Source organism: Oryzias latipes, chromosome 17 (genome assembly GCF_053564925.1).
Source record: "Oryzias latipes strain Hd-rR chromosome 17, Olatipes_Hd-rR_3.1".
Classification (NCBI taxonomy): domain Eukaryota; kingdom Metazoa; phylum Chordata; class Actinopteri; order Beloniformes; family Adrianichthyidae; genus Oryzias; species Oryzias latipes.
Genome location: NC_136253.1, coordinates 34,002,557 through 34,014,053, shown reverse-complemented (window position 1 = coordinate 34,014,053; position 11,497 = coordinate 34,002,557). Strand labels below are relative to the sequence as shown.

Genomic DNA, 11,497 nt, shown 5'->3' with positions numbered 1-11,497 from the left:
CATCTGGACCCCACAAGACAGTACGCCGTACCTTTTATCTTCAATGATTTGTGATCCTCACTGGTGTCCATGGATTACATGAAATCCTCTTCACCTTTGTCCACCTTTGTCATGGTAGGGAGAACACGTCAATGTGAGGGTGGACTAAATTGGACTGACCAGGATGGACTGTGTCACATAACAGCGACTGTTGAGCGGCCATCTTTGGACCGGTCTGAAAACTGGACAAATTACTCCCCACGTTGATATTAACGTGCCAAAATAAAAATAAAAAGTGACATGATTCCTTCTTTTACAGTGTCAAAAAAAGAAAAGCTTCCCATATCTGATGGAGGGTTTTATTGATGGCACCGCCTCACAGTGGTAAGAAGGACATTTGGAGACTTAATCAATGCTTTCGCTGCATACACATACCAAACCATCATACTTCTGTTGCCATGCTTCAAAGTTGGCAAGACAGACATTTCTTTTTTCAGTATCACCAAATATGGACCTTCTTAAGGCAGCAATTTATCTTCTAATGATTTTGGGCCCTTTAAACGGGGTAAACTAGCACAATAAATGTGTTTTTATGTAGTATTTAGTAAAGCAGGTGTACTCCCTGGATAACAGAGTTTTTCACCATAAAGGTAGACTGCATTACTCTGGACCAGAACATTTGATAGAAAGCCAGTTTTACAGGATTGTTCCCTCTGGTACAGAGGTTCCACTTTTCCCTGTCTACATTATTACTTTTCTGACTTTTATGAGATTACACAACTATGACGAGTCAGAAATTAGGCAGACATGCCAAATGAATGTTCACGAGGACGGTCTAGACCGTCTTTGAAGACAAACTTTGGACAATCATGGCTACTACACACAGAAATACTGAATGGTCAGACATATTTAGACACAGATTGATCCGTTGATCATCTTTGCTGCAGACAGAAAGAGGACAAGAGCCTCTTTGTGGTGCTGCATGGCACCAACCTGTCTGCACAGATCAACTACAACAGATACATAGGAGAGCGTCCTGTCCGGTTCTGGAATTGGCGCCGTGTTCTCGCTGAACTGCGTTGCATCTGCTGCCGACATGGAGATAAAGTATCCTGACGTCTGTCCATGATCCCACGCAGGCTCATTGTGGTCGCGTGTTCTTTCTGACAGGAAACGCTTTCGTTGTGTTCACTGTAAAGATTGTTATGGTCCTTTTTTTTTTTTTTTTTTACATTCATAAATAATTTCTCTGCCTGAAGTCATACAGAGGAGATGTTGGCACTGGAGGGAGGAAGTCCAAACTCTCCACGGGTTCGGATTGTGATCTGAGTGATGCTTCTCTTTGCTGGATTGAGATGGTTTGGACTGTGACACTTCCACAGCCACTTCCGCAGCTCCGTCTGGACCTGCAGAAACACACAATGACTTTTCTTTGACCTTAAAAAAGATTGTTTCATGTTTTAAGATTTTTTTAATTTCAGTACTGAAATCCTTATTAGTTTTTTAGCTGGTAAGCAGCGTTCAAAATGGATTATTGCAAATGCAAATAGGATTTTGGCTGCAAATTTGCAGATTTTTCCAGAAAAAATTAGATCCCAGAAAAACCACAATATATATTTTCTGTCACAGCCTTCCAACGTGTTCCTTCAATCCTTTAATCTTTTGGTTTTTCCTGCATCCATAGTGTGTGTGGCTTCTTGCTTGTCTTGCTTCTTTGGCAAAATAAGTTATATTTTTTAGCTATATTGCAAACTAATTAGCACCATATTGCAAATGTGGAGGTTTTAACTATTACTAATAGCAAAACAAAAATGTCAGTTCGCCTGCCCTGCATTTGAAATCAAGCCAATGAGCGGATTGTCTTTGATTTTGACCGATTCTCATCCTTTCTGTGGATAAATGTTTAAAAAAGCAGCGTCACACAATAATCCTTCACTCACCTCTGCATTCATGAAACAATAAAGGAGCGCCACCACAAACCCCTGCAAGGAAAAGTGTACTGATCAGTCAGCTGTGAGATAACATTAGAAACCATAATTACTTTGAAGTTCATACTGTACGCAGCAAGACACGCATTCAAAAATAAACGGGGCTAACAATAGCCCTGCAGGGAGATATGAGTGAGACTTTTTTGTCTTCTTGGAGAATGTGGACTTGAAGTTTTCTGCAGGTTTTTCTGCATGGCATTCAGCTTTGGAGCATCAGACAACGTGTAAATAAAGAATCTGACAGCAAAAACACATGAATGCTCCCATCCGCCTGCATGTTCACACACAAGGAGACTCCCACAAATGTGGCTGAAACGGCCGGATTAAGTGGATGTATTTATTCTTCAGCTGACAGAGCAGCAAACGTGATGCTGAAAGAATCGTGCACGTAGCAGATCTCTTGTCAAGAGCCACAAAGTGACGGATGTTTATAACAGAAGCCTAAAAGCAGAAAGGGAAACTTTGGGGCAATTTCAATAGATCTACCTCATGTGAAGGTATGTTGGGTTTGCTGATTCGTCACTTCACACGCCACTCATCGATTGGTCTTCACTCTGAGCCAATAGCTGAAGTGCTCGCTTTCCTCACAGCCAATCACAATCAGATTCCTGCATTCCGGACCGGTCGCCAGGCCTCGTTCTCCTCCTGGCTTTTTGATTCGGCGCAGTCTGGCCTTAACCGCCATCGGCGTCTCTTCACGTGGTCCGAGGTCCCCGCAAACACGCCAGACGTCTCAAAAACTACGGGCTTCTCATGCTTCACTATGAAAAACCTCTCAAGACCTCTCCTTATTGAAATGCGGATCTAACTGTCAAGGTCTGCTGTTATAAACAAGATCACAAACTCACGTCGAATTCTGGGAGAGGTCAAAGGTGAAGGCTTAAATAACTCAGAAGCCAAGAACTACGGATGTCCTGATCCAATCAGCTGATCGGAAATCAGGCCCAATCACATGGATCAAAATCGGATTTTGCTTTATTAGTTTTTGTTATGATCAAGCTTTATTATTCCAGAAAATACTCTGCTAGAAGTCTGCATATCATGAATGGATAAAGATATTTTTATTGTTTGAAGAGTGGTTTCCAGAAACAGTTCAGTAAAGCTAGCAAGATTCAGACTCCTGGGATCAATAACTCTTTTAAAAATGTTTTAAACTGACAGCCAGCGTCTATATTGTTTTGTCTTAATGCAAACAACGATCTACAAACAGAGTTTTGCAGAAAAAAGATCGAGGTTGTGGTTTTTTTTTAAGGAGAGAGAGCGCGCTCTCCTGCTGTCAACACGAAGACTATGGGAGAAGGGGGTTTAACCCCTTAAGACCCGGTCCTTTTTATTTCTCTTTGACAGTTAAGCAGAATTTACTTCGGCGATGATAAAAACCGAAATGGGACGTCAGTGCATGTTGATGCCAGGTCTTGAGAGGTTAAGATAAAGAATCAAATATTCTCTAAAAAAAAAAACTAACTGCTTTTCTAGAGCTCTTCAAAATAAATCAACCTGATCTCTCAACATCTTCTGTGTCTTTCATGGATTGATTGTATATACAGATATACATTCAATGCTTCTACTGGATTTAGCGATGAGGCTAAAGACTTTTGACAGTAGCTCCTCCCACACACACATGGCGGTGGTGGCAGGTTTATGAACAACTTTTTGGACAAGTGTCGTCTTTCTTAATTGTAGTGTCTTCAGCCGTTTTTTGGCGCTTAACTCCTACAGCTTTTCAGCTATTTTAACTATTCAACTATTCAAATGTTCAACTCTTTCAGCTTTTTCCATATGACTGTTGGTTCTTCAAATCCTTCAACCTTTCAAGATATTCCAGGACTTCCAGGTTTTCTCCTCACAGCGTTTGAAGGTTTTCTACAGACCTGTGAGCCGTTTTTGTCCGATAGTTGTGTTTGGGTTGTTCCTACCTGGAAGGATCCCAGCCCCAGCTCGATGTAGAGTCTGGCTGCTACTCCGGTGTTCTCAGGCAGAAACGCAAACACGGTGTAGTGCATCCCAAACAGAGGAATGAGGAACAGCGTGGATTTAGCCAGCCTCCTGCAGCAGAAACCCAGTGACCAAAGGACAACAAAAAGTACGTGACAACGTTTCTGACAAAACGCACAAAGTTTTGGTTCTCAGACACAAACTCATCAAAGTGTCAGATCTTGGTTTTGGTGGCCTTTGAATCCGCTCAGTCATCAAACCAATCAGTGGGACGGATTCATTTGGTAAATGTGCTCACAGCTTAGTCAGATGACCGATCACCGCCTGATTATCATGTAAATGTCGCCATTTCATCTTTTTTTTTTCTTTCTTACTGGCATTTAGTTTCACGTCCACCTTGGAGTCCGGAAGCTCGGAAAGGGCAACTCTGCCTCAGCAGTGAGGCCTTAGATAAGAAGTTTGTCTTCATTTTTTTTGTGTGTGTTTTTTCCAGAGCTGGGATGTCTGTTCAACCTCTAAGCAGCTCCTCTGAGATGCAGCACAAGTGTTTGCTGTTGGTTTGATTCCACTTCATAACCATAGAACCGCATAATGACTGATAGAGAAAACCTCCGCAGCTTTGGTTGAGTGTGGATGTAATCAGGTGATGTGGTGCTTGCAGCAGGAATGTGCGTTCCTCTGTCACACCTGGCTGAGATCTCACAAAAGGAGACAGGAACGGAGCATTCGAGGATGTGAACCTGCTGTTGGATTGATGAAACAATCCTGTCGCACAGCGATGGATGGGAAGTCTATTTCTGGACTCTGCCTCTATTTATATTCGCTCTGATTCCACATTAATTCAGGTCTCAGAAATCTGCAGCATCACAGACGTAAAGTTAAGACCATTTTAAACCTTTAAAAAAAAAGGGTTTTGGGGTTGAATTGTGAATTACAAGACAGGTTTTTAAACTTCTCAGGTCACATTAGGTGATGATTATTGAAAACATATCATTTTAAGATAGCGCAGAAAAGAAAAACGATAGAATGGTAAAGTTATTATCTATGTAAAGGTGCCAAAATAACAGGAAGAATTGGAAATGCGTAGTTGTTGGCAGGAATTTTTGAATTTCCTGACCCAGGAAATTCAATTTCACATTGATTTTCTGGACCCTCTGCAGTAAAATGTCAATTTTCCTAGTTTAATCAAATTCACATCACATTATTTATTTATTTTCTTCTTCTTTTTTTTAGCAAATTTAACACATTAATTGGATATCCTGTTTTTTTTAAACAACAAATACACTTTTATTTAGCAACAAATTCATTTGGATGTCCTGTTTGTAGTTACTGGATGGTGCATGTATTATTTATTTATAATGTTTTGTGTATGTAAGTTTTCACCGAGGATTGTTGCATGGAGAAGGAAGAACTTTTCATTTCATTGTACCTGTGACAATGACAAAAAAAAACTTCTATTTTATTCTATTCTGTTCTAAGTTGCTGAAGTATTTCCTTTGTTTTTTGGAATCACATGTTTCTGTAATTTAAGAGGTAAGGTTATTCAAACTGAAGCAGAGACATTTTTAAGTTTTTTTGTGTTTGTAATCAAACTGCTGTACATGATGTCATCTAAACTATTCTCCGTTCACACTCTGATCTCTGCTGACCGTGTTGGTTTGAAGCTACATTTTGAGGGTTTTTTTCCGTCACTTCATCCTCGTTTGCATCTTTTCCTTTTCAAAAAACTATTTCTGCCTCTGTGACAACTTTCTTTAGCTTGTACTTTTCCAAGCCGGGTTAGGGTTAGGGTACAGCAGATGTCAATCAGCTTCGTTTCAGGAATAAGGATTGCTGTGCAGAGAAAACATTCCTTCTTTTGGTGGAGGGTTTTCTTTTTCCCAGAGGCATGATGGGACAGTGAGGACAAAGTTTCAGGCTGTGTTTGTTTGATTCCTGAAGCCATTTGTCAGATGGTACGAACTTCATTTGGAGATTTTTCTTTGGCTTAAACTGTCAGTAATGGACATTTGTCTTTGAAAACTGCTGTTCTGGTCCATTTTCTTGTTTTTATCAGTAAAGTCTTGACTTTGTCGGTAATCACTAAACTCCTTTGACTCTAAATTGTGTATAATAGCACACATATTTATAAATCTGGGTTTAGTTGAAGCATTTGTTTCATTTTTCCCTATTGATTTCTATGGTGGACGTCCCACCAGAATAGGACTTTGAGGGCAAACGTACAGGAGGTGGACTGAAATCCAGATTCATACATCTTTTGCTTTTTACGATTCTGGGTTCAGGTGCTTAAACGTTGAAGATCAGCTCATTTGTCTGTTTTATATGCTTTCTCCTCCAGCCTTTGACCCAGAAATCAATAGACCATTATCCTGAAAGATGTCTCGCCTTTCAAAAAATCCACAGATGGGAAAAAGCCTTTTTGGTTCCTGCGATGTTTGTAACAATAAACTCATGATGAGATAAATATTGCTTCTCTTGTCAGTATAAACTCTCCTCCTTCAATGTCGTCAGGTGTGAAGGGCTCTTTTGGAGGTGAGGTTTGGTAAATGGAATGGAGGGGTGGGGGTGTCTACAGAGTCACAAATTGCCCTCTAGTATAATTTTCCACTTCCTTGAAGAAGCCTGGCTGGAGGAGGCAAGGACAGATCAGGTGAGGAAGGCGGCCAAATGTCTTTGAAACAGGAAATGTGAGCTCTGGTACCACTAAAACTCCTTTTCTGCTACTAAATGTGTTTGCTTCAGTCTTGAAGTTTGTTTCTAAGCAAACATCTTCTCACTTAGAAGGGAAAAACGGAAACATCCTTCTAATATCTTAGTTTTTTTTTTTGGGGGGGGGGGGGTTAAATCAGGAAATCTGGAGATAATGAGGTTCAGGTTGGGCAAACAAGAACTGCCCCTGCTCTGCCATTTCCTAAACCTGTTTGATCTATTGGCTTCATCCATCAACCTGAACTAAATTCCCTGAACTGAATCTTGGAGATGCAACAATAAAACGGTAGAGGTGACTCACATGAAATGTCCTGTGTCATTGTTTCCAGCCATGGCAGAAGATTTCAGCTTCTGAACCAGAATCCGGATGACGTTGATGAAGATGAAAATGTTGACCTGGTGGAGATGCAAATAAATAACTGTGCAATAATTTTACAAAATTCCTTCTCTAATACCTAGAAATACGTATTTTGTAAGTTTGTCCACTCAAACAAAACTGACAGTAGGTAATCCCAATAATCTATTTTGAACAGTGTCAGATAGAAATTCACTATGAAAAACAAACAATCCCCTTTAGAGAATTTATATCAATTTCACTGAGGGAAATATATATTTGAACCCTCTTGCTGGAAAGACTTAGGTGGCAAAACCCTTATCAGCACAGTAGGTCAGACATTTCCTGCAGTTGATGACCAGGCTTATGCACGTCAGGAGGAACTTTGATCCGCTTTCTTTACAAATGACTTCTAATTCATTCAGATTTGATGGCTGTTGCCAAGCAACCCTGAGTTTCAGCTCTCTATAGGTTTTCCATAGGATTGAGGTCCAGAGACTGGCTGGGCCACTCCGTGACCTTAAATATGCTTCTTCTTCAGCCGTTTCCTGGTTGTCTGAGCTGTAGGTTTGGGATTTTTCATCCTGCTTGAAGACCCACCCACGACCTCTTTTATGCTTCCTGGTGGAGGAAGGAGGTTCTCACTCAGGATTTGATGGTACATGGCTCCACCCATCCTCCCATCCACATGGGGAAGTAGCCCGTGCAGAACCCCCCCCAAACCATTGTGCTTCCACCTCCATGCTTGACTCTGGGGATGGTGTTCTTGGGGTCAAAGGCAGCATTGCTCTTCCTCCAAACATGACAGGTTGGTCTCATCTGGTCATGAACAAGACTCTCTAAATCATGAAAATGTTCAAACTTTGTAAGCACAGCGGGATGGTAAAATAAAGTATCACCAATAGTTTTCTCGGTGACTGTGGTTCCAGCTGCTGTGAGATCATCAACTAACTCCTGCCGTGTTGCTTTAGGCCGGTTTCTCTCTGTTTTCATGATCATGGAAACCCCACCAGGTCCGATCTGGTTTGGAGCCCCAGACCTGCAGGTGGATTGATGCTCATGTTCTTGTATTTTGGCCCAGTTGCACCAACAGTTGTCACGGTAACCTAAAGTTTAAACAGGTGACAGGTTGATAAGGAGAGACTAACTGATCTGTGTGAACCAGAACTCTTAATGGTTTCTCTGGGTTTAAATACTTCTTTCCGTCAATGAAATGCAAATTATTATATATAAACCCCTTAAAGCGGTTTTCTATCTCCCACAGTTCAAATGAACCATTAGGATGACAGGCTGTCAATTTCTTTTCTACAGAATCATCAAGGGATCAAATACTTATATCCTCCACTGTATGATTCTCGTAACCAAACATAATTAGATAAAACGATAAAACAAGCAGAATGGAGCCGTTCTCTGGCTCCTCAGGAGGGTCATGGAGGAATTTAGGGAGGATTTTTCCATTTTGCTTCTGGCATTAAAACCCACTGGACTGTCGGCGTTCCCTCACCAGCAGGGAGGCTGTGATTGGCCCCTTAATGATCCACCATATGCCGACGTTGTCCGTGTCGTCCCAGCAACTGCAGTAAAATAAAAATCCATAAGCATAGCAGAAGTACTTTGCTCATAGAATGGCATCGTGTCCAAAGCACCATCGTTACCCCCTGTCATCGTTGAAGAATCTGGTCAGAACCCAAAGAATGAGAACCACTGATGGGAGTCCTATAAAAAGGAGAAATTGGATCAGTTATTTCTGCTCAGTTAATCCTAACAATAATCCAGAAACAGCTCACGCATGTGTTGTTGTTTTTTTTATTTTAGGGAAGTGTTTGTGGGCTTATGAGGCAGAGTTTACTCAGCATATCACATCATCTGTGTCCCAGTTACAGGCAAAGCAGCAGCAGACAGAAAAATGACGTTTCCAGAAGAAGGAAAAAGGTTTTGGACCGTCCACAGCAACAAGCATCTTGGAAAGAAGGTTTTTACCTATATGTAGAGGAAATAAAGATTCTGTAGTGACAAGGCTTTGGATTCTTTTCAAAAATAAAGTCTTGGTTGCTTCAAGAATCTTCTTTCTGGAGTAAATATGTCAACTTTGGTCAAAGATATTTGATTTCTTTTAACTGCTGCCCATTAAGATTAAATTACATTTTTTTCCTTGTCGCATAAAGATTGAGACACACGATTTATGTTTAACAGATGCAATTACACAAATGAATCAATGGTAAACAGTAAATAATGTGTGAATGGGATGCTTGAGTGCATCTGTAAAGCAGTCCAGCTGTAAAAAATGTTTATGTGCTGCAAGATTATTTATTACACATTTCCAAAAGAGCCGAGCTTCAGGTTAAAAACAATGAATAGTCCTCGACATCTTTTTTATAATTATGTTAAGCGTTAATTAATCCTTAACGTAATAACTTTTGAGTTTTTCTAACAAAGGACCACTGATTGTAATTTAAGGTTTGTTTATTTATTTCCCAAAAAACACAGAATGTAGGTTTTTTTCGTGACAGAAGGGGAACAAAAAGAAGAAAACTTAACATTTCGAGTAAATGTGTGATGTCATACAGTATTTGCTGCCAAAAAAAAAAGAAAAAAAAGAAATGTAGAGAGGAATCCAGGGAACTGGATAGTCCTGTACTAGTACTTGTACTAATCTTTTAGAGAGCAACAAGGAAATTCAGGTACAGACTGGGATTTGTCTCTCAGGACTACAGATTTTTGATTTAATTTGATTTCTTAATTTAACTCTCAACTTATCAAATCAAATCAAACTTTATTTATAAAGCACTTTTCATATAAAAATATAGCACAAAGTGCTTTACATTAAAACACAACAAAATATAAAAACAAGCATTGACGAAATAAAAAATAACTATAAAAAAATAAAAATAATAAAATAAAAAATAAAAATAAAAATAAATGAAATAACTCCACTCCTTTCACACCTCCCACCCCCTAAGTGATGGCAAAGGACAATGAGAAATAGGCTGAGCACAAAAACAGGATGCGGGAAACGCTGATAATTGGAACCTCCCCCTCCGTGAACAGCCGCATAGACAGCCAAATGCAGCATCACAGCGGAGTATTAGGGCTACCATAAAGAAGCAAAATAAACAAATTTATACGTTTATAAGTAAAGTTGTGAAGTTAAATGAAAACATTTCATGTGATTCACGTTGTAAATTTATGCTCCAAAAACTTATAACTTTACATGGAAAAAGTCTTGCTTTTTTTTTTTAAATAAAATGTGTCCCATTTCGCTTTAAAATATGTTCCCACAAAGACAATCGGACTGTTTCATGTTGTTGCATTTCAGAGAAATGGGATGGACATCACACTATTTTAGTTACTCACTCAATCTGCTTTACTTTTCTTTTGTAAATGTATAAAAAAATTAAATTAATAAAAATTATGACCCTTAAATCATAAATTTACTATTTTCTTCTCTTAACATTTTAATCCCTTTTTCCCCCCATAATTTTACGACTTTGTTCTCCTAGACCTGCCTCCAATACTTCCATGTAAGCCCTTTGCTGGCTCATGTTTATTTAGTGAAGCAAAAGAACTTTGAGAACATTTCATGACACATCCATTACACCACCAACTTACAGTAACTGAAAGAAATTTGGTTTTTAGCAGTTTTTATTTTTATTCTAGGATCCTATTTTGGCAATAGTTATTTGTCATAACATATGAAGTGCACAGCAGAAATGGTTCAGTGTTTTATGGAAAACTTCTGACTCATAATTCAAAGTAATATGCAATTCTCAACTGACGATTTAATTGTTTATTTCATTGTGCAATTTGAAAATGGATTATCATATTGAAATCTAAATTACAAAATGCATTTTCTTCCTTTTTCTTTTAACTTGTTTTGTCCAACAACTGAGCGAACAGATGAGCGCTGAAGGCCTTTTGTGCCAGAAAATGGTCTTAAAAACCTGCATAGCTACCCGTAAACACGAGTTTTGAACGCAGAAGCTTGAAATGCGCAATTTTACGCACTCGGCGAGGGCAGTGTGAACCTGTTCAGTCCTCCAGTCACCGTAGAGATTTGGGAATCATTTACTGTACAATGGTTTCAGATTGGGACACAAACAAAGTGCAGCTTTGGCAGCATTTTCTCAATTATTATTGAAGGAATCCAACTTATGACACTGAAGAAAACCGTTTTGCTCGATTCCTCTCACTCTGGGATTTAGCCGAATCGGTTTATTTCAAACCAGTTTGACAAAGAGGGTTTAACGTTTCATCCGTCCTCCTCTGTGTTTTTTTCTTCTATCAATTTATTTTTCTGAAATGCCGTTTGCACAGTGCAACTTTTCTGACTGTGGCTTTAAGCTCCCCACAAAGCCGCCTGAATCTGAAGCTTTGTGTCAGCCTGAACGGGGGGAGCCCTGCCGTTCGTCAGGCCGTCACAAGCCCTGCTTGGGTCGTCGAGCGCCTGATCCAGCAGTCTGAGCGTCTGTCCTGCTGCCATTGTGTCATCGTGATGTCCATCCATCTGACACCCCAGAAAAAAGAGTTCGAATGGGGCGCCACAGCGACCTGC

At 39.8% G+C, this 11,497-nt stretch overlaps 1 protein-coding gene across 1 annotated transcript in view; it reads right to left on the bottom strand.

Annotated features, from left to right (window-relative positions):
• Positions 1-1,083: 1,083 nt before the first annotated feature.
• Positions 1,084-11,497, bottom strand: part of LOC101159138 (vasoactive intestinal polypeptide receptor 1-like) — a 29,959-nt gene continuing 19,545 nt past the window's right edge. Inside the window, exons 8-13 of the mRNA XM_004079502.4 lie at positions 8,601-8,661; positions 8,450-8,519; positions 6,913-7,007; positions 3,884-4,013; positions 1,920-1,961; positions 1,084-1,385 (exon numbers count right to left, since the gene is read on the bottom strand). Of these exons, the coding sequence (XP_004079550.3) occupies positions 1,239-1,385; positions 1,920-1,961; positions 3,884-4,013; positions 6,913-7,007; positions 8,450-8,519; positions 8,601-8,661 (545 nt within the window). The 3' untranslated portion in view covers positions 1,084-1,238. The remainder of the gene's footprint in view (positions 1,386-1,919; positions 1,962-3,883; positions 4,014-6,912; positions 7,008-8,449; positions 8,520-8,600; positions 8,662-11,497) is intronic.